Source organism: Gavia stellata, chromosome 3 (assembly GCF_030936135.1).
Source record: "Gavia stellata isolate bGavSte3 chromosome 3, bGavSte3.hap2, whole genome shotgun sequence".
Taxonomy (NCBI): Eukaryota; Metazoa; Chordata; class Aves; order Gaviiformes; family Gaviidae; genus Gavia; species Gavia stellata.
Window position 1 is genome coordinate 10,596,189 of NC_082596.1, and position 23,638 is coordinate 10,619,826.

Below are 23,638 nucleotides of genomic sequence, written 5' to 3' on the forward strand. Positions count from 1 at the left end.
TTTAGCAAAGATTACTCTTCACTGATTTTGATACTTCTGTGATATACAGTAATTTGGGAAGGAATGCAGATTTTCAGTCTAACTACAGAGACTGGTAATAAATATTTTGAAAGAGACAGCTCTAGTTCTGTGTGCAGGTGAAGGTATATGCTGATTAACAAAATGAAGATATTGTCTCAAGTACAGTTCAAATAAGTTAGGTTTTCAAAAATAGGCAAGTTGGTTCTATAGTGCCACAAATGTATGTGACGATAGACTTGAAATTTCAGGTATAAATAAACTTTGCTTTTAAAACTTTATGTCGATTTTCTGCATTTATCCAGAGCCTGTAATGGGAAAGCTGTCTTACATGCAAAACTTACTGCAAGATCATGACTGCAGTGCAGTGTTATTTGTTGGTTAGATTGAAAAAAACAAAACAAAAAACAGAAAGCCCCAAACAAACCAACAAACAAAAAAAACCCAAACAAACGAAAAAAACCCCACCAAAACCCCAACAACAAAACCCTTACAGCTATTCTAACCAAATGTAGAACTAATTTAGTAAGTGTTACAAGTAACTTCTTCTGGCGGTAATGGCAGCTGACTTGAGCAGTTGTCCCCTCACTGCATGTTTGTGCCCTGCACTGCCTGCTTCCTTGAGCTTCTTAGTAAAGACACTTTTGAAGGTGGATGGTGAAGTTGGTTAGGGAAAACTCTTGTCTTCCCTCTGGGTTCTTTTGTCTTTTAATACGTATCTGTTCCCATGGACTGTAAAGTATGCATTGTGTTGAATAATACTTGTGGCAACATTGATGCAGGGGGAAATAAAGGGTTTAAGGGTCGGGTAAGCTCTTACAAGCAATGCTACCATTAAATACCTCATCTCAGCCTCAGAAAGGGCCTTTCTGATGTTTATTTGATACACTCTGCATACAACAATTTGCATTGCTCTAAAAATGCATATTCTGATATATTTAATCTACAGAAAAAAGGGTAAAATAACTGCAGAAAAACTTACTAAGCTTACAATCCTATTTTCAAAATGCAAGGAAAATTTGTAGATAGATTTCTATTCCCTCCCTCCAAGTTTATTAACAGAATTCCTATGGGATGCTCAGGAGGGGAAAGAAAATCCTCAATAATAGAACATCTAGAAAGCTATTTCATTCTGGTATAAATTACTATTAATTTTAATCCTACATGCTAAATATGACAATTTTAAGGTTTCATGCTGTCTTTTTTTTTTAACAATGCCTAAAATTGGAAATCCTGGCGTGATTAATCCTGTAGTTTATAAACATAAGTACACGTGTCATTCTATTGTCCGGTTGCTTATATTCCCACAGCTGAGATGGTTAAAAATGTGGTGCGCGTGTCGTGTAATCTAAACAGTGTTTTGGCATGGCTTATTTTTTTTTTATTTTAGTCTTTTGCTGCACTTCGCTGTGGGTCTGACTGTGAATTTTTCAGTGCTGCTTTGACGTTTATGCACATGTATTTGTAAGAAGATTGTTTGTTATTTTGCAGGCCCACCTTCAACCCTCCCTCTAAGCACTCAAACCTCTAGTGGCAGCTCCACTCTTTCCAAGAAGAGACCACCTCCCCCACCCCCAGGACACAAAAGAACCCTCTCTGACCCACCAAGCCCACTACCTCATGGACCCCAGAATAAGGGCCCAATTCCTTGGGGTGAGTTTTGAAACGCACAGCAAAAGGGCAGGGGAGAACCTTTATGATGGTTGATATATGATCTTTGGTTTCTTTTACCTGGTGCTTGCTTTCCAATGATTGCAGCTTGATGTAACGTCAGCTCACATAAATCAACAGTTCTGTCACTCTAGCTTCCAAGCTTCTGTATCTGGGTTTCACTTGAGAAAACTGAAAATACTCCACGCGTCCCTGGGGCCCCTTTCAGTCTCCTCTGCTGCCTGCCCCCCTCTCCCCTAGCTGCCCAGGCTGCCCTCGCCCCGGCCCCCTCATCTGCCGCATCTGCTCCGCATCTGCTTCCTCACCCCTGCTCCTCTTCTGACCAGCTCATTAATCTAGATGGATCTTGATTTGGGGCAGACGGACCTCGAGGAGTACGTGCCCTTCTCCTGACTGCCAGAAGAGCTTGTTTCCTTGGGCGCTATGCCAGATCTCTCCTGTAAAGTGTTTGCACCTACCTGGTGGGGATGTGTTGTCTCAATATGTTTTTGGGTTTTGTGAGGTTGTTTGCACAAAAACTGATAGGTTTGCATCCTCCTACCTGCAGAAGTTGCACAGAAACAGCACTTTTTTTTTTTTTTTTTTTAAACAGGATACCTTTCTGACACAAGCTTTTTAGAAACTGTTTTCCAGACTGCTCAAATTCTTCCTCTTTTCAATAAACATTGCTCTATGCAGTCAACTTCTCCCGGTAGCTATCAATCTTGGGCCCATGTAATTTTCTATAATTTCAGTCTTGGTGGCAGGATTTCCATAAATCTGTAAACTTTTGAGCTGGAATCCAGTGCTTACATAGGGGGGGGTCATCCATACACTACTTACATCTTAGGAGTACCCTCTCTCTGTATATAAACACAAAATTACTAGCCTAAAAAAGATTGCAAGCCTAAAAGCACCATTTTTTTTTTTTTTTCAGCAAATTGAGTTAAATGTGGCAAATCATGGAGTACTCATGTAGAATATGTGATTTAATCTAGGTTTTAATATGAGGAGAAGTACAGAGTCCAATGAAAAGCGAAGTCTTTTTCTCAAGGAACACAAATAATGGCAATCTCTTCAGTTCTCTACTTTTCAGATGTCTGGGATATGGAAAAAATGTTTCCTGTGTTCTGGAGTCTAACAGCCCTGTTAGAGGTAGTAAACGTAAAAGTAAAGGTTTAAAAGTAAAACCTTATTTCAGAGGTAGTAAAGACATGTTGAAGAGCTTGGACTTTAAAACTTTTAAAAAGCCCAAATATTTAAGTCCAAAATGGCACCTAAAATACCATATACTAGAATACTACATAAGGTAACACTATTAGAATGAAAAGTGTGGTAGGAGCAGATGCTAAGCTAGTGCCAACTTTTCTTTAAAAATATTAGACAACAGATAAAGGAAAAGGAAAATCTGGGAAAGGTGCAGGTGTGGAGTTGAAGATGAAGAACCTTACAGCAGTAGAATACCTTTCCAAAGCATGACCAGAGAAGAACATTGCTTATTCTGTCTCTCTTCTGCTCTGCAGTGCAGACTAAACTTCAGTGGATGGAAGAAGGGCTTCTCCTCCCCTTTTTCTTAGCCGAGATCTGTACAAAAACATGTTTCAAAGACCATTTGGATTTTAAGCAAATACTAAGTTTTGTGTTTATAAAAGAGGGATTTCCTTGTATCTGCCTTTGTGTTTTTCATTTAAGAATATTGTTGGATGTTCACTGCTTTCTCTTTCAGATGCTTTTTTCTGTGTTGTTACATTTCTTGTTATGTTGAATTTCAGCATCTGTTTTCTAATCTGTGCATTAATTGAAGCTTCAAGCAGAGCAATCATTAGCTTATGTCTAAGCAAATTAAGTTACTATTCAAAGGTGTTCTAAAAATGTCCTTTAGAATATTTTGGATTTCCATAGCAACCATGAGATTATTTTTTTTCCTTGCTTTATCCATAGGATCTACATGTGAAGGGTTTGCTGTTTGTCTTACTTCTTTTTTACTATTAAATATAAACATTTTTAGCAAGGCTCAGCATGAGCCTTTTCTGCTGTTGCTTTTAGACATCAATGCACTAAGAATGGTATCTAGGCAGATGTCATTCTTTTGCATGTGAACTATTTTGTATTCTTGGATCATTAAATGTCACTTTACATCTATTTCAGTGACAAAATTTACTAATGGTTGTTGAAGTGAGTTCTGAGATTGTTTAGACGTGCTGTAATAGAAGAGGGAAGAGGGAATGATAAAGGCAGTAAAACAAAGTAGTTCGTATATTTGTACCTTGGGAGTGGAGACGGTTAATGAAGGAGAAGCCTGCTGCTGAAGGAGTTCAGAAACACTTGGGTTTGGATTTTGCTGCCTTTTGACAGAATTGAATATACCCAGGATCTTTTCTTTACCAGCGGTTAACGTTCAGTTATGGTAACATACTGACTTTGTCATTAAATCAGCAAAAGCTATTCTTGATGTAGGATAAAATACCAATCCTTAGAAGTTTGATGTTTTGTGAATAAAATCAAATTCATGGTGGTTTTAATAAGACGTGCCTCATAACGCAAAATGTAAACATCTGCGATAAATTTATTTTATACTGGCCTGAAGTATCTCCTTCTATTCAGAGAAAATTGAAACACTATATTCAAAACAAATGCCCTGCAGCAGTAACTCAGCAATGTCATTCAGTCTTTCCTTGCCAGCAGATGTGAGCTACCAGTGAGTTGTTTTAAAATGTCTTACATGAAAGGTCACGTTGGATTATTATGGTCCCTGACGCTTTTTCAGTTACAAAATTATTAAGAAAGAATGATCTTTAAAATGTTTAGACATGTTGTATAGAGGATACTTAGAAGAATGTGTACTTCACCTCACTTTAAGTTGCACCCTCTGCTGATTATATTTCAGTTATCCTAATAATAATTTTTTTTAAATTTGTGGGTTTTTTCACCTCAGGTAATGATTTGGGCCCACCTTCAACTAAGGCTGCAAACAAGTTTGAGGGGATGTCTCAGCAGTCAAGGTAAAATCTGTGTATGTGAAGGCAAAGATGAAAATTTATCTAAACATAACTAATGAGTAAATTAGAAGATTGCCTTTCATAGGAAGTAAAATCCTAGCTATGTTTCTTCATTAGTTTTCTGCATGCCTTACTACCATACAAATACTTTGGCTTCTCTGGGCCTCCTACGCTGTGTTCATAGCTGTCCATACACAATTCATCCTTTGAGCAGGATGGACGGAACGACTTGTACCAGAATCTATCTACCGCTCCTACAGAAGTGTGCTCTGAGCTGGGGAATGTTGCCTCAGACTGCAGTCCAGCAGGACAAAAGTTTTTCTTTTCATGTTTCCTGGCATTTCATTTTATCTGCTTCAGTGAGAGGTCTCGTGCCTGTAGCTGCAGAAGCGTCACTCTGGGTACCGGCTGGCATCGAAGACAGCTCTATAAGAGAGAGAATTCATCTCAGTCTTCCAGCTTAACTGTTTTCCAGTCTGTCGAGCTTATGTGCTGACACGCAGTCTGTAATGACACAAACAGCTTTTAGCTTGTAGTTCATCAGGTCAGTACATTACAAGTGTCTGTTCCGATAGCTGCAGCAGTAAGAATAGCCATACATTCCTGTCACTTAGTGTTTGTAACTCCTTTATCTGTGCTGTGATTCCAAGGTCCTGAGGTTCAAAGCATGGTAATTCTAATAAACATGTGCCTCGGGCAACACGACAGGGACCTTGCATGACCACAAGTGTGCGTGATCAGGCCATGACTGGAGATGGATGTGTAACGTCAAAACAAATCACAGTAGGAGACACAGAGGTAGAGTTTCTGGGCACTCCTTAGTCTGTGATCTGCCTCGTCGGGACAGGCAGTGGACGTGTTAGTAGCACAGCTGACTTTGCTGGATCCATCCAGGTGGCACAGGGTATTCAGGGGAAAAGAGAGGATGTTCTACAGCACAAAGAGCTGATGCCATGTGTGATGCTTGTAAGACAAGGGTAAAAGTGTGGTACTCGTGCTTGATGGCATTAGATAAAGGCTGCGGTAATTATTTATTGAATCAAAACTGAACTTGGCTGTTCTTTCAGTTTTGTGTCAGGGTATATTTTGACTATTTAAAAAAAGCTAGGAAATTAAGATAAAAGTGTTTCATCATACTCATTTTGAGACGTTAGCTTCAGAGACAAATAATACCAGAATCTAGGCTGCTGAAGCAGAAGACTGTCTGCTCTGTTGGCAACTTCCTCACTCGTTTCTCTTTTTCCTTGTTTTTTGAGTAATTATTTTGCGGTGATACTGATTTTTTTTTTTTTACTATTATTTATTGTTTGCTTTCTGTGCTTTCTTCTTCCACAGTCCTTTTCTATAAAAGTGACTCAGGTGTGTTTTTGGTGGAAAAAATGTGGTGGGTTTTTGTTGAAATTTGTAATATGATTTGCCCTCACACGTCACATTTCAAAATTTTAGCCAGCTTCATGTCAATTCTGGAAAAAATTGCCTATGACAGAAAGCATAGATGGAAAGTTTTGGTAATGTGCAGCTATCTCAGATTTTTGTGCTGTAATTAAATTACTCGTAACTGTCCTGCTTGTATTGTTGTTTACCACTCCAGGTAGCTAACACAGATGTAACACAGGTTGACAGAGTAAAATGTGTTGTTTGGCCACAATTATCACTATTTCCCTTGGAGTAGCACTTTGCTAATGCAGCTGCAGTTTGCATGTAATACAATGTCATACTCATGCAGTAGGCTGCAAGGCATAGGCTCAGTCCTGGAAAACTTCAAACCACTGACATAAAGGACAGAGTATGTTTTGAATGCATCAGTATAGTTATTTTAAAGACCAAATTTTCCTTAAAGTTCAGGATCTGCCCACTGAGTTAGTCTTTCAGCTTCATCCATTTTCACAGTACATTTTTGCACGTACCATAGTTCGTAGAATAAATCAGCCCTGTAGCGTTGAAGCTGTGTGGGGTTTGTATGTCTTTTTTTCCTCTACAAAAGCAGTTCATTCTTAACAGAGCTTTGAGTTTCGGGATTGATCCACAGACAAGATGACGAGTTGGTTATACAGAAGAAGCAAAATAAATGTGGATTTTTTTAGATTATGGATGTGTAAATGGGAAAAAAAAGAAAAAGAAGTAGTATACTTTATAACAATTGTAAGCACTAATAATTCAAATATGTTGATTTAGCACTGGGACTGCAAAGACTGCACTTGGCCCTAGAGTTCTTCCCAAACTACCTCAAAAAGGTAAGAGTTCTCTTTGCGGGTATTCTCATAACAATATCTTTTAAATGTGTGTGAAAGTAGATACTTGTTTTAAATATATGGATCTTTTCAGCAGAAGTTTTATTTCTAAAATGCCACAAACCATAATACTTTAGCAAAACTGACAGGATTTTGGACGATTGGGAAGGGTTTTGTTAAATTAAAAAAATAGTTAGACCTATGGAACATAAGGAGTAAAGAAAAAAACCCAATAAACTAATTGAAGCTGGAAAAGACCTCAGGAGGTCAGCTGATCCAGTCCCCCACTCGGAGTAGGGCCAACTTTTTGACATGAGAGCAGGTTGCTCAAGGCCGTGTCCAGTCGCATTTTGAGTATCTCCATGGACAACCTCTCTGTGCTCCTGTTTCTTTGAGCACTCTCATTGGTAAACTCTTTTTTCTTCCTAATATCCGTAAGTCCAATTTCTTGATACCCTTGAAGTAAGTTGTGTCCTTCGCCATGCTTTGGCTATCAGGGTTGTTGTCTTTATAAATACTTAGAAAAGAATCAGGTACTGTTAGGTGCTCGCTTATATATTGGTGACAAACTTGCTGAGACCATCATCCCAGTGAACACCTTATGGCCCTTTATTTTTAGAAGTGTTTTTTTCTAGTCTCTGCTTAAACTCATACAGCAGGTTTTACGTAGTTTTTTGAGTTCTTGCAGCAGGTGACTATAAAGTTGAAAGTAAGCCTACCTTGTAGCTCTGTCTGATACAGAATCCATCAAAAAGACGTTACATCTGTATGAGTGGGTGATCACTACAGAGCCTGAAGATCAGGAGATGATGCCTGTCCAAACTTCTGAAGCTAGATGACTGAAATTGAGAGTGCAAATCATTTCAACAGAAAATGCAAATGTGAAATTTCAACTTTATTAAATTACAATTATTGTGACATGGTATCATTTTTTGAAAGAGACACCAATGATGTGACAGGGTACCACTGCAAAGGAAGTCAACACTTCTTTGATTTAAAATTATATAGGTGAAAATTTAAGATGGGCTCAGTCAAAGCACTTTGAGGGCTACAATCAGTTTTTTCATGTAATTTACTTAAGCCTCAAACCATTGTGGATGATCAGTGCTTGTACATTTGCTACTAAGTAAGTCTAGGAGACAAAGTTATATACAAGTATCAACATAGACATTTTTTAAAATTAGATATTTGATAGTAGCTATACAAATTCTTTCATGGAAATTATACAAAGTTTTCCTTTTTTGGTATTAATTACCATTAATATAGCGTGGAAGTGTTATTGCAAGTAGGTAATATCCAAAGCGAGTGTTGTTGCTTTCATAGTTAAATGTCAGGCCACCTTTTTGGCTGGTATTACATGATACTAAAGCAATGCTGAATACAATAGGAAATTATTCCTTCTAGTCAAAATATGTTGCTTTCATCATGGGTCATAACTTTTTTTTCTCCTGTCCCCCTTCATCTGCTTTAATATCGAGTTGTTTGGTTTAGGGGTTGGGATTTTTTGTTCTGTTGTTTTGGTTTTAAGGTGTATTTCAGTCAAGTTTTCCTAGGGAACTTAGCAGTAGAATCAATGCATGACACAACAAAAAAACTACTTGAAAAGCTATTTTCAATTTCCTTCCATAAAAACTGCAAAATAAACTGTTTTACAACTTCTCATCTTTACTAAATTGTAGATATTTACAATAATTTATTTTTTATTAGTTTTAGTTTGAATGTGTATAGTATCATTTATTCTTCACGCTGTATAGACATACATGTTTACTCATTTGCTTCTTTAAGATTTTACAGGTACTAATCCTGAGACTAAGCGGTTTTTTTGTATGGAGTTCAACTGTATATATGAATAATTGGCATTAAAGAGAATTTTCATTGCAGTCACATCAGTGGGTTGTTTTGCAAAATACATCTTTTCTTTCATTTAATATTTTTTGGTTTAGGTCCAAAAAGCAATCACTTTATTTCACCTTACGTACTTAATCTATAAATTGACACCTAGTAGGTGTTGTATTAAGCACTCCTGGCCTCCAGGAGGAGCAATGAAATAAGACCTCGGTGAAAGAGGGTTAAGTAAAGATGTATTACCTTGCATTTGTCATAGACTAGGAGGATATACGGACAGTTATCGGGGCTCAGTGAACGTGTGGTCATTACCCAATTACAGTTCTGATATGTGCCTAAGTTCTTTAATATTAAGATGAGATTGTGAAAAATCATTGTTATGCTCTTTTGTTTTAGTGGCACTAAGAAAAATAGAAACCAGTCATCATCTTTCAATAGATAAATCCCATCAGCACACAGAAATGTTTCAGAAGCCCTCACTCTCCATCGATATACCACAGAAACCACAACCTGGAGACTTGCCCCCAAAGCCTCTGCCTCTGGAATTAACTCAGAAACCTCAAGTGGGAGATTTACCCCCAAAGCCTGGAGAACTACCCCCAAAGCCGCAGCTAGGAGACTTGCCACCAAAACCACAACTTGGAGACTTACCTCCAAAGCCGCAAATGAAGGACCTTCCTCCAAAACCTCAGCTGGGAGAGCTGTTGGCTAAAACTCAAGGTGGAGAAGCATCACCGAAGCCTCAGCCCTCAGAGGCAAATCAAAAATCTCACTCCTTAGATCTTTCTCCAAACGTACAATCTAGAGATGCCGTCCAAAGGCAAGCATCTGAAGAGTCTAATGACATAACACATACCCTGCCGGAAACCCCTGTGCCACTTCCCAGGAAAATAAATATGGTAGGTATTATTCCAGCTTGTTGAGAGTATCCATGGAAGGCTTTGAAGTTACCGTAGGACTGTCCGTGCAAAAAAACCCCTCACCCTTGAGCTGTGTCCACAAAGCAACATAACGTTATGGGCTAGGATGGGGAACGTGGAGCTTTTTTTGTGCTCCCAAGCAGCTTCAGCAAATGCTGGGGGTTTACAAGTCCTCTTGCATGCTGAAACAAATACCTAGTACCATAAAGTAATAGTCTTGGGAGCATGACAGTGTATTTAGATTTATTAGGGAACTTGGGCATTTTTATTTGTGCCAGTCATACTTCTGAATTGATTGGTCATTTTCTTTGCTGTCTTTGCTCACTGCTTTGTATGCCTTAGATTACTAGAATATTTATATATTTGATTTTTGTAAGCTTTAAGAAAGAATGTTAGCACCTGTTGTCAGTAGATAAAAAATCTAAAGTATGAGTCAACTGTGACAAACTAGTAAATGTTCCTGTCCTGAGCATTTAATGTGGGTGTACGTAAGTGGTTAACAAAGGTTCAGATGTATTGCTGAAGTGGCAAAATTGACGTTGCTGAGTAGTGTGTAGTAGCAGAGCTGAAACTATAACTCGATTTGAAGTCGTCTTATTCAACCCCCAATTCATCTTGCTGTCTGTCTTGCTAACCAGTGCAATTTCCATCCAACAGAGGATTCTTCATGCATATCTATATTGAAATAATTTTATGAAACTCCAGAGCTCTCTTAAGATTTTCATCATTAAGAATACATCAAAAAGGAGATGGTTTTGCTTGTCAAATTGGCTATGCAAAGCACTTAGTTAAAAGGAAATAGGACTTCCGTTCTTGTAGTGAAAGCAGAGGGTGAGTTTCTCCCTTGTTTGTCTGAGGAAGAACTCTCTTCCTCTGGAGCCATCACGCTGCTTGGTTTCTGTCATGGACTTGTCTGTAAGCTCCTATCTGAACTGGGAACGACAGGGTTGTTGCTTGGGCTGAGCGTTCTGGAGATGAAATAAAATAGTACAGGGATCTGATCAAAAGGTGTCTGCAACTACTATTTGTTTACTTACGTACTTTTAAATATATGCAGGCAAGTGATGCTGGACATTCTCAGCTGTTTGTAACTATTGAAAAAGGAAAGAAAGCAAAGAGTGGATTAGTTGTTTGTTTTGGGTTATTTTTAAACTCTCACCCTTTTTATACAGAAAAATTCTGAGGAAAAAATAATTGTTTTCCAAATTCAGCCATTTTCACATGTGCAGTAAATTAAATAGCTCCACTGTTTTGCAGTGATCAAAATTATGATCTGTGATAATTACTTTACAGTTTTCTACACATCCTTGCATGCACACATGTATCTCTTCTTGTTCACTACAGTCTTTCTTGCTGAAGTAATAATGTGCAACAATTCCTCTTTAATGTATCTTGCCTCCATTTTCATCCTCTGGCTATATCCTCTCCGCACAAACTGGTGAAATGCTACATCACAGTGCAACAGTAAGACCTGCGACAGCAGCCACTGGTACCTGTGGGTACTTCACTCTTGGGTTTGACTATTTAGCCACTAAATAGATGAGCACAAATTTTTTTATTGGAAGTTTTAGAAAATCAATTGTTCAGAATTATTAGGTAAAAAATGCCAATGCTGTTTATATATAAGGACTTGAAAGGATATTTTTAGACAAATGAAAACTGCTCCGAGTGCTTCTAAAATCACACTGAGCACTTGAGTGTTCGTGTGTGTTTTCTATAAAGGAGACAAAATACTTCTTTTTAAACAAAAAAAGTTGACTGTAAATAAGAACATGGAGGGATTATTAATGACTACAACAGCTGATTATTATTCAGTCTTAAGCATAAAAGTCTATTCTTAAGTACTAATTGGATACAAGGAGCTGGGGGGGTGGGGGGTGGTATTTGTTTTATAGTCGCAAATTAGATGTCCCAGAATTGCTTCTATTTCTTTCCACACCAGTGCCTCAATCTTTGCTCTGGAAAATATATACTCTCTTCAGATCCATCCTTTTTTAAACCTTACGAAGATTAACTACACCTCGGGCTTGAATTCTCCTTTTTACCGCCCTCCTAAGTGAAAGGAATAGCATATTAAAATGTAATCTGTGGTACTAATCAGAAGGAACCAGGAGCAATTGCCATCATTTTTCATGTGTTCTTACAAGCTGAGTTGCATACAGTTCTCTAAGTTAAGAGGAATTTAACTTTCTTCAGTCTCTTTATTGAATGAGACAATTTTTATCTGGCAGAAGTAGTTGCTTCCCTTCATCACCGGGGGATTGATTAGAAGTGTTCTTAGTTTGTAAAGGTTCTCTGGAGCTGAAAGCTGGGACTGGCCCCAAATACCCGTTAATATTGAATTCCAATCCCTAGTGATATTGAGATTTTTGTTCAAATTACATGAATTTGTTTAAAAAAGAGGGAAAGCATTCTTTGAAGTAACTTCTTGCTGCAGCAGACCCTTGTTGTAAAAAAAAAAAACCCTTTCATCTCATATGAACTTAATTTTAGGTATTTCTGTTAATTTGTCTTGAGTGTGGGTTTTTTTAGTCTTACGTTGTTGTGTTAACTGCTTTGTCCCTTAGAGCCCCCTATAATTGTTATTTTTCTGTACCTTGAGTTTAGTATGAGTCCTTTTTGTGTGTCTGTTCTGCTGTTGATCTGTAGGGATTTTTTTTTTTTGCCAAAACATGTAGGTATTTCAAGTGGGTAGGAAATAGCAAAGGGAAGGCTCCCTAGGAAATTTCCTCTCTGAAGTTACTTTTGGCTCAAATTCCTCTAAACCTGCTGACTTTTGCTTCGTAGCCCTTCTGCTTCTCATCTTCTTGTGCTCTTCTTGGTTTTTTGCGTTCTTTTTATCTGACTACTTCTGTTGAAAGAAGGAACTGTTTTTGAAGTATGGGTATGAAAATACAGGAATATAAAGTAGCAGGAGTGTTTTGCTGTGAATATTGCTTCCTTACTCTATTTGGAAATAATTGAAAGCATTTTCCCTGCCATGAGAAGCATATGTTCAGGGAGGAGTCCATGGCTCAGGCTTTTTCATATGAATTAGCAGTATGCAGCAAAGTATGACCTAGAAAATACTTGGACTCAGAACGATGGTAGAGCTGTGAGAATATCTATTGTGAATTACCAACACAAAATAGTACTGCCATCTGAAATTAAGATTCTTTTAGTAAGAAATTGCTAACATGCTCGTTGAAAAATCACTCAAAAAATAATTTCCAGTCCTATAAGCAGATCTGAAATGAAAGGATACTGTATTTTTGCACTAGATCCAAAACCAGAACTGTAAGGAATACTGGGATTTCAATGCAGCATTTTCCTCAGGCCTTACATCTCTTGTAACATTCAGAGGAGACTGGATTTCATTTTCAGTTCATGGTGGGGTTTTTAATGAAGTATGTATTAAAGGAGAAAGAGGGTGTTTGTGCACTGGAACAATCTAAAGGCGTTAAACTTTCTTTACCGGACGAAGCATAGGTTACTTAAGCTGTGCACTACACATTAAAGTCTCTTGGGAGTTCTGAATCTTAAGAAAAAGAAGACCTATACCTGTGTACATAATTTTTTATTTATTTTTGTTGAAGCAGAGATTTATTTTTTTTTTAATTTTATGTCCCCGATTGCAGGGAAAGCAATTCAGTAGTCTTCACCTTCTTATAAAATAGAGGATAGCTAAAAGGCAAAATTCATATCATCTATATGTTTTCAGGGTTCCTCATGTCCTTCATCTAAAACTTCATTCTATTTTTAGGGGAAAAACAAAGTTAGGCGAGTGAAGACCATTTATGACTGTCAGGCAGATAATGATGATGAGCTCACATTTGTTGAAGGAGAAGTAATTATTGTAACCGGTGAAGAGGACCAAGAGTGGTGGGTATGTATCTTTTCCTTTTATAGCTCCACATAACTTCTTTATGACTTTCAAAGGAAAGCCGCTTTTTCCAAATTTGGGAGTTTGCTCTTATTTTGGTTTGTGGGTGGTGTTTTTTTATTTTGTTGGCTTTTTTGGGAGTTTTTTGCCTGAGCTAACATCCAGCCCTTAAACTCATTATTAGAGAAGACCCCCTTTCTCTGGTAGGGTCTGTCTCTTCCTGGAAGTCTGCTAGAACCATCCTGACTAGGTTTGGCTTTATTGCTGGCTCATAACAACACGTGTTTACATATGTCACTCTTTGTAATGCATACTAGCCTTTCACTAAATGAAGAGGTGGTGATTTTTACTCCATTTAGCATGCTTACGCTCTTCACGAAAAATGAGATATGTAATTATCTTTAGTTATAGAATCATAGAATGATAGAATCATTTAGGTTGGAAAAGACCTTTAAGATCATCAAGTCCAACCGTAAACCTAACACCACCAAGTCCACTACTAAACCACGTCCCTAAGCACCTCATCCACATGTTTTTTAAATACCTCCAGGGATGGTGACTCCACCACCTCCCTGGGCAGCCTGTTCCAATGTCTGACAACCCTTTCAGTGAAGAAGTTTTTCCTAGTATCCAATCTAGACCTCTCCTGGGGCAACTTGTGGCCATTTCCTCTTGTCCTGTCACTTGTCACTTGGGAGAAGACACCAGCACGCACCTCACCACAACCTCCTTTCGGGTAGTCCTAGGAAGTGAGAAGGTCTCCCCTCAGCCTCCTCTTCTTCAGACCAAACATCCACAGCTCCCTCAGCCGCTCCTCTTAAGGCTTGTGCTCCAGACCCCTCACCAGCTTCGTCGCCCTTCTCTGGACATGCTCCAGCACCTCAATGTTCTTCTTGTAGTGAGGGGCCCAAAACTGAACACAGGATTCGAGGTGCGGCCTCACCAGCGCCGAGTACAGAGGCACGATCACCTCCCTACTCCTGCTGGCCACACCATTTCTGATACAGGCCAGGATGCCGTTGGCCTTCTTGGCCACCTGGGCACACTGCTGGCTCATATTCAGCCGGCTGTTGATCAACCCCCCCAGGTCCTTTTCTGCAGGGCAGCTTTCCAGCCACTCATCCCCAAGCCTGTAGCGTTGCATGGGGTTGTTGTGACCCAAGTGCAGGACCCGGCACTTGGCCTTGTTGAACCTCATACACTTGGCCTTGGCCCATTGATCCAGTCTGTCCAGATTCCTCTGCAGAGCCTTCCGACCCTCGAGGAGATCAACACATCCACCCAGAAATGTTAAGTTGTACCTACCCGCCCAGTTCACCAGAAATGTTAAGTTATACCTACAGGGGTTGCTGGAAGTCTGAAAAACTATTTGTCATTAGTGCTGTAAGCTGATGGTTTTCCTCCTTAAATGAGAGGTAGTTAACATTTTCTTTCCCTTCTTCCCTCCCGTGCCATTGATTTGTATAATATTCCCCCCTTACTCTGGACTGCACATTGTTCTTTGCTTCTTGAGTGCTGACATCAGGTTTTTTTCAACCCCACTTGAAGGCTCCAGCCATCCCTTGACACTCTACCTTTTGCCTCCAAAGCCCTGCTACATCACACTTCCCTACCTAAGAATTATTACTAGGGAAAATGAGACAGATTTCATTTTGATTAAAACAAATTCTTACCGCAATGCTGCCTATGCTTTCCTAATCCAAGTGCAGCTCAACCTTTGCTGTTTCAGTTCTAACTGCACCATTTCCTCTCACTCATCAATTAAGGGTGAAAGATTTTAAACTGAAAAGATGGTGTCAAAAGAGCAATGCCCAGTGAAAAGCTGGTGTATTAACCATATCGTCCAGTCCCTGATTGTAGTCGTATTAGTTGCTGAATCTGTTTTGTGAAGTGGCTTTTTAAGACCCCTGAGTACACGCTCAAGTTCCATGAAGTGCTCCAGACTGAGTGTTTCTGAGAAGGGAAATGAGGACTGGTTGACTCATACGCTTCAAAAATTTGGCTTTACGAGAGGAAATGGCCAGTCCTGCATGTTTCCCCTTCCCATTTTGTTAGCTTGCGGAAGAGGAAGGAGGTACACTATTATTCTGAAAGCAGTGAGCAACACTGTAGCAGGATGAGAAGAGAGTTATGTGGTCAGTCAAGACTGCTACTCCAGTGCTATCAGTTTGACAGTTGTTCATAATTATGCATTTTAAACATGTAAAGTTCATACAGAAGGTGCCGTTATTTTAATTTTTTAGAAGTTGCTTGGTTATTCTTTATAAATTATTATTACACAAAACATGTAAGAAGTTATACATGAAGGATACGTAATCAGACAATACTGTGATTTGTTATAAACACTAGTACGCACATAAATCATTAGGAACCATACTAATTCAATGAGAAAATAGTTGAGACTTTATGACTTTAATTGAAGCATGCAGATTATCATGAGTAACTTCACAACTGTAGCAGAAATTTCCCCTAAGTGAGATGTTTAGGATTTATTCAGTTAACTAAGATGAATGGTTTTCAGAGATGTATATCTTGTTACTGAAAGTTAGTCTATCAGACAAAAGAAAATTCAGTCTTCTGTTTTGGTGAGATTCTTGAAATTCAGTGGTGTACGTAGGTTTCCAAAATAAAATTGTAGTTTTGTTCTTTTTAGAGTTAGTTGGCTTAATTTGTCTTCTTAATAATATGCTTGTACAGTTTTATTTTGTGCCTTTACACAAATTCAAATGTTAACTAAGGTCTGCTTTAAAACTGTCCAAGAACTTGCAAAGGCTCTGTAGGATCCATGCAGTTCTGCTGCTTTTGAGTGAAGTAAATGCAGTCTACAAACTCCATGTGTACGCACGCAGATATAGATATATAGATATATATATATGTACATTTTTCTCCTGTGTTGCAGATCGGCCACATCGAAGGACAGCCAGAGAGGAAAGGGGTCTTTCCAGTGTCCTTTGTGCACATTCTGTCAGACTAGTAAAGACAAACAAACAAAAAATCCTAAACTTGAGCATTGCACATTCTTCATGCAAGACGGGCTTTTTAGCAAAAGCGAACGCTGCTGCCTCCCTGTAATCCTGTGCACAACTGTATATATAGCTGCTGTTACAAATTAAGAATTCATTTAAGTTTCACCTCATGAGGTTGAATTATATGTATTGTAAATATACTGTGTTATTCTGCCTTTGCCAGTATTATGGTAGCCTTGGAACCTGGCACGCCTTATGGGGTTCGTTGAAGCCATCCTCGGCATCTAGCACTTACATCTCTGTCTATGCTGTTCAAAATACGTATGAACTGCCAGCTTTCCAAACATAGGTGGTCTCCGTCAGCCATGTAACTGTACAGAAATGACTGTTGCTAATAACTCGGTATTCTCAATATACAATTAGCAGAAAGTTAGAATGAGTGAATGGTTTTGGACAATTTAAAACTCAGTCTGCAGTTTATAAGTGTATGCAGTTTACAGCTATGAAACCCACTTTGGTATTTATTTAATATAGTGCTCAGTTAAGTGTAATTATGAAGACAAATATTCACTGACTTTACAGATAACAGTAATGTTTTATGGTGTGCATACAACATTTCATGTTTATATTATGTGGACCTATGCCAAACTGTGATTGCAGTTCCCCTGTGATATTACCTCACTATAAAAAGTTACAAATTTATTTCATTCGAAAACTTATTTTAATGAAAATTAGTCATATTGTTCTTTAGTAGATATATGTGAAATTTGCTGGTTTCTTTCACTGAGCTCTTAGTAACCAAGGACTTCTAGAAAATGTTAACTGTTGACATTATGCATGCATTTAGACGCTTACTTGAAACCTGCCTGTGTACAAAAGTAGTACTGTAGTCATATAGCTACATTTGAAGAAAAGAACATTTTAACTTAATTGCTATTCAGATTAATGTGAGCTTGCAACAGTATTTGTTTATAGCTAAATTGGCTCTTTGAAAAATGATTTTGTGGGGGTTTTTTTTCCTCTGTCTTCAACCTTGCTAAAAGTTAGTTACCTAAAATAAAATTTCTTAAGTGGCAATATAGGGATAAATTTAAATTATTTTTAATAGCTCTAAAAAGTGGAAGTTAAGATGACCTCTCATGCATTTGCTCAGGCTGTTAATGATAGAACTCAGATCAGAAGTATCAGGCTGGTTTTAGCAGAGTTCACTAAACTGTAACTGTAATAGTCTTAATTCAAAACACCAAGTAACAGACATACTGTTATAAAGCTAATTTCTAAGATCATCTCTGGAAGGCTGCATTTGACCTGAGGTTTCTTGAAAGTTGGTGTAAAGTTGCATTGCCAGAAAATACTTCAATGTGTAACTGAAACCTTTCGTTTCCTATGTCACTTTCAATATCATTTTTTAACTTTTGAAACATCATGCAGTTGTGTTTTTTCCCACAGTTTGTCTGTAGCAGGTTCCATGACTTTCATACATCGCTTTGTATTACTTGCTTTAAATGTGATTTTGGCTTCAGTACCTAGTACTGCTATTTCAAAGCAGCTTGTCTGGGCTGCATGGAAAGATTTTCATGTCATAAAAACACATCTCAGACTTTCTGAGGGCTTTCATTTTAAATTCAGTTTTACAAGACTGTAGTCAGTGAATATTTAATTCTGTTTGTGGTTAATATAGAAGCAAATATCATTCTAAACCCCACATGGAAAAAATGCAAGACATTATCAACTGTTAATGGTTTTATCATTTATAACAAAAGTTTATTAAAAAAAACCCGCAACGCAATGAGTGAGCAAGCCTGCTGGCATCTAATCCTTCAGTATTACCAGCTCCAGTATTTCAGACTTTATTCTGGTTTTCATGGAAAGGAAGTCAGGATTAGCATTTATTTAGCATTCCGTTTTATCCATTACGACAATGTTTTAAGTTGCATTAAAGAACAAAACCTATTCACTTTTGTGGTCAATTGTATTTTTAAGTGATCTTGAAATAAACTGATAAAAGCAAATCATATAAAGAAAACCTAGGCATGTAAAATTATGTAGAGTCAAAAGTCTATTCTTTTCTACGCTCTTTAAAATAGTATACATATGCATTTTATAGAATTAAATGAGTTCCATCGGGAACAATAGTTCTGTTTATTCTGGCTTATTGTGGGTCATAAGAAATCTGAAAATGTATGATATTGATTGAGTTTAAGTACAGTGTTATATTTGAACTCAATGAGCCACTGTCTGCAATTTTGTACATGACATAGTATTTGGAAAGTCTAAATCTTTATGGAAAATTAGCTGATGAGGGGTTGGGGGGAGGGGCAGGGGAAGGTGCCCCCAGAGGGGGAAGTATGCTCTGCAGATGATGTCTTATTTACTGTTGAACAACAGTTGCTATTTATTTTTTTATTACATAGTACATCAGCGTGTACAGAAATCAGATCTGGTCATGCCACTAGTTAAAATCTTGACTTCTCATTGAATGTTAAGGTAAAACATCAGTACACATGTCTATTCACATGTATTTAATGTGACAGTTTTTGAGTACTGTATGTGTTAATTTCTACTTTTTTAATATTTAAAATTGCTTTTAAATAAATGTATTCAGTTGATCCCAGATATCTGAACGAGGCCCTTTTGTCAACTGGAATATTTTCTAGGGAGAAAGTCTGGATTCCAAACAGGTAGAACTAAAACACTTGAAATGTTTTCTCTTGAATATAAAGCACATCTTAAATAATGCAATTAAATGTGTATCTCTTTAACAGCTGTTAAATATGGATGCAATTGCCTTTATCTGGAAAACTTTACTTACTAAAGTTAGCATCAAAACACTTACTTTGTCCATGAGTTTCGATTGCTTTCTCTTTGGCTTCAGTAGGCTCTATGGAAAGCCAGCCCGGCGTGTCTTGTTTTCTACAGCTGGCCCTTCGGGTTGAAAAGAACCGCTAGTTTGGGGCTTTTAAATTTACATAGGTTAAACATGTAGGGGTGTGTGAAATACGGACGTGGGGCAGGGGAAGCAGTCTGGTTAAATATTCTGCTCTTGCACAGTTTCTATCTTGTCACCGTATTTCAGGTAAGAGCATTCAGTGATCCGTTGATTCCAGTATCCTCAGTTCTTTGTCCTACTTGTATTACTTGCTCTTCAGTGACATGTATTGATTTCCTTTCGTGAGTCAAAATTGAGGTGGATATCTCATCTACCGTTTGGAGCAGGAGAGACCAAGACAAACGCATACCCAGAGAACTCCATTGCTGTTCAAAGTTTCAGTCTGCTTACGCTTTTCCTGGCAAACTTAAAGCTTATAGTTGAAGAGAGACTGATTGGTAATCAAAACCAGTGAAAGTGGTGCAAATCTTAAATACTAATCAGTGAAACTCAGAAATAGCTTGCCCCTGCTCAACAAAACCCCAAACACTCAAACCCTATAAATACAATTTAATTGTTTTCAGATGCTTCCCCCCTTCCCAGACTCTGCAGTTCTGTGTGACAGTTCACCTGAGCATCAACAAAAAACAGCTTTACTTTCCCCAAACTCTACCCTGTTATAAATTTATAGTTTCATGCCATTCACACCCTAGACCAGTAACCCTTCTATGCCAAGAAACCAGAATATGACAGAGGAGCAAATGTCCCTAAGTAAATAAAGTTCAGCTTCAGGCCTTCAATTCTTACAGACAACTTACCAAGTTAGTCCTGAGTTTAAGGCTGTTGGGGGTGCTTTTATGAGATGCTTTAGCCCTGCTAAAACACAGCCGGAGGCTTTTCAGATGGATACAGAATGCACACAGGACTGTAAGATGTTTCATCTATATAGCTGCAAGCCAAAAATTTTCTTATCTAATACAAACTAACTATTTCAAGCTGTCTTAATGATACTTTCAGGGCTATACATAACATGATTTACAGCTCAGTCATCTGCTGTGACAGTGCTCAAGTTTCTTCTTGAGATAAGCTAAGTGCTGTTTGTCAACTCATTCTTAAGCTTACACCCCCACCACCGCCCCCGTGCTGCGGCGTGCACAAAACCTGCAAGCCTTGACTAGTTCTCATCAGCTGCTCTTCGAGCAACACTAAAAACGATAGTGTGTCACGGTACAGGCTTTGCCTTGTTCCTCTGTAAATTACAGAACAGATCCTCCTGTCTGCAGCAAGGCGGATGTCTGCTCTGGTCTCTTTATAATAGCGGGGGCGGGGGACAAACAGTTTGTGACAGCTGTCACATCTGCTAACCATGTCAGAGCAGAGGAGAAGCTGATCCGTCGTTTGCTGTACCACCTGAGGAATGTTTTGAACAAGCTGTTAGCTTACCTGGAACTCTAAATCCAGTGTTAACGCTACTCTGCAGTTCCTACTAGTTTGGTCTTGGTTCTTGTAGTGTCTGATCAGAAACATCCCTTCCCTTGTGCTTGCGTTTCACTGAAAGGCGGTGTGGGACTAGGTCTGTTCCCCTCTGGGATTTTTCCCCCAAGGCTTGAAGATGTTTCTTGTGCTTGTTACGACCAGAAATATAGAAATCTGATTTTTTGCTCACAGTCACATTGTGTAGATGAAACACCCTTGAACACTCAAACTAGGCTGCTCCAGAATGGCTGCGTTAGAGGTGGTTTCATTGTATTTACCTTGTTCAGCTCAAAGCAGTAGGGTTAGGCTTGTTTTTTTGGTAACTAATTAATTTCCTCAGTCTCTTCCCCAGGGAATACTGCAGGAAGAACTTACTACAGCTGCCTGTAAACTTACAAAAGTAAGGAGTATCGTGCAATAGCTTAAGTCTGAAGCTGCTCTGAAACGTAGTTTAGCTATGTTTTTCATCTCTCCCTGCTCCCACATCCCTGCTACGGTAGTACGTCTCAACACACCTCTGAGCTGGAGTTCTTAGTGTTTAAATAAAAATCAAAACCTTACTTATCGGAAAGGATTGAAATGTGCTCCTGATCTTCAGAGTGAAGAAAGACAAGCCACCTCTTGAGCTGAACGTGCACAGAAGAGGTCAGCAGCTGTTTGTTGGTTAAGCAGGGGTTTTGTGGTGGCTTTCTGTTGGAGCCTGCAGTCTTCCTTAGTGACTGGTGACACCAGCAGCCACACACTGCCTCAAAGACACCTCAAAGACAGAAGCAGACTTTTTTTTCAAATTAGTAAAGATTATACTGCCTGTAATCACCTGTCCATACTGCAAGCCATCCCGTCCATGGTCTAGACCTACAGATCCATGTGCCCTAGCCTTTCCTTTATTCATTGTAGATTTTGAACTCAGAGCTGTAGCTCTACTTCAGTAACTCTAGGCAGGAAAGCAAGAGCCCCAGGTAGCTGAGCAGTAAGTGAGCTGCAGCCAGACACATGCTCTCATTTCAGATGAGACTCTTTACTGTGTGGAAACCCACCCAGGAGCTGGAAAAAGGCCTTGTGGAGCAACTCCAGGATGATGGCAGTAGTTCTGATCTCTGTGGATAGAAGCGTGGGGACGAAGGGCAGATTTGTGATCCAGGATCTTCCTCAGTATCTATCCTACCTACAGGAACTGGGCCAACCTCTGGGGAAAGAAACAGGAGGACAAATGCTAAACCTGCCTCTGTGGGGTGCACAGAGCTGTTGGCCTACTTACAAGGGAAGTTCAGCAGCTTGGACAGCTGGAGAGCAAGGAGCATTGAGCTTCACACAAAGTGAACTTGCACCGAGTGATCCTGGAAGATGGGGACTTAAGAGCCTTCTGTGGAGTATAAGAACAAATCTGAACTCTACATGTGCACAAGAGAAGAGCAGGGGATGGGGGCAACAAAAACCACAACTTGGACCCCTTTGAAAGAGTATGAATGACTCCATCTTTGATCAATCGTAAGGAGTCAGCAGCTCTCCTGTGAGCACTGCCTGTAGGTGGGCCATACACTTACCTCAAAGCTCAAGGTAATGCAGAGATTCAAGTGATAAGAAGAAGCGAAGGTCCCTTGTCCAGGAGAAGCAGCAAGATCATAGCAAAACAATAATGGGGGTGGGAGGGCAGCAGGGCAGTCAGACCGCCTGGTCAGCACTATTCAAGTACCTGTGGTAGCAGCTGGGCCCTGCGAAGCAGCAGAAGGCACCAGATGTGCAGCCAGGGTCCATGCCCAAGATCCAGGGAGCAGGAGCATTTGGCTGTAAGCAAGGAGGTGCTGCTGCCCTGCCAGAGCACTCCCTGACAGCAGCCCCGCGCAGGGCCCAGGTCCACCTTAGACGTGCTTCTGGCACCCCCACTACCTCCTTGGAGCAGGTCTGGAACAGTTGCCTTGCTTAGGGATGGATTTTGCTCAGGATCATCCTCTAGCTCAGCACCTGTGTTCCTGCCAGGTCTGCCTGAGTGAGATGCTCTGAGTCCAGCAGAAAAGCTCCTTCTATTCCCCCTTCCCTGCCAGCATGCAGAGAAAGTTTAGATGAAAAAGAAAATATTAAATTTGTTGGTGGAAAAACCCTCTCTACTTCAAAACCCTTAAGAGCAGGATTTTTTTTCCTTTCAACATAAGGACATGGACCTGTGGGAGCGAGTCCAGAGGAGGGCCACGAAGATGATCAGAGGGCTGGAGCACCTCTCCTATGAAGACAGGCTGAGAGAGTTGGGGCTGTTCAGCCTGGAGAAGAGAAGGCCCCAGGGAGACCTTCTAGCAGCCTTCCATTACCTGAAAGGGCCTACAGGAAAGCTGGAGAGGGACTTTTTACAAGGGCATGTAGTGACAGGACAAGGGGTAATGGCTTTAAGCTGAAAGAGGGTAGATTTAGATTAGATATAAGGAAAAGATTCTTCACCATGAGGGTGGTGAGGCACTGGCACAGGTCACCCAGAGAAGTTGTGGATGCCCCAACCCTGGAAGTGTTCAAGGCCAGGTTGGATGGGGATTTGAGCAACCTGGTGTAGTGGAAGGTGTCCCTGCCCATGGCAGGGGCGTTGGAACTAGATGATCTTTAAGGTCCCTTCCAAACCAAACCATTCTACAATTCTATTTAGACTGGGGTCTGCCTGGGGTTGTTGCCTCCCTCTCTGTATAACAAGCGCCTGGTCTGCCCATGATCTGCAGCTTTAGCTGCTTGTCTGGTGGAATATAAAAGAAGGCACTGACTGTAGTACCTCTGCACAGGGGTCCCGTTACCTATGTGGCTTCTCTGAGCCCCAGCCTCACT

At 39.6% G+C, this 23,638-nt stretch overlaps 1 protein-coding gene across 6 annotated transcripts in view; it reads left to right on the forward strand.

The window, feature by feature from the left end:
* Positions 1–18,781, forward strand: part of ASAP1 (ArfGAP with SH3 domain, ankyrin repeat and PH domain 1) — a 131,245-nt gene extending 112,464 nt beyond the window's left edge. For 4 of the 6 annotated variants that reach the window (XM_059815679.1, XM_059815681.1, XM_059815680.1 and 1 more), the window contains 6 exons: positions 1,510–1,671; positions 4,604–4,670; positions 6,843–6,901; positions 9,140–9,642; positions 13,406–13,528; positions 16,425–18,781. In XM_059815679.1, coding sequence (XP_059671662.1) covers positions 1,510–1,671; positions 4,604–4,670; positions 6,843–6,901; positions 9,140–9,642; positions 13,406–13,528; positions 16,425–16,499 — 989 coding nt within the window. In that variant the 3' untranslated portion in view covers positions 16,500–18,781. The remainder of the gene's footprint in view (positions 1–1,509; positions 1,672–4,603; positions 4,671–6,842; positions 6,902–9,139; positions 9,643–13,405; positions 13,529–16,424) is intronic. The other 2 variants (XM_059815683.1, XM_059815682.1) reach the window with 1 other exon arrangement.
* Positions 18,782–23,638: the final 4,857 nt, after the last annotated feature.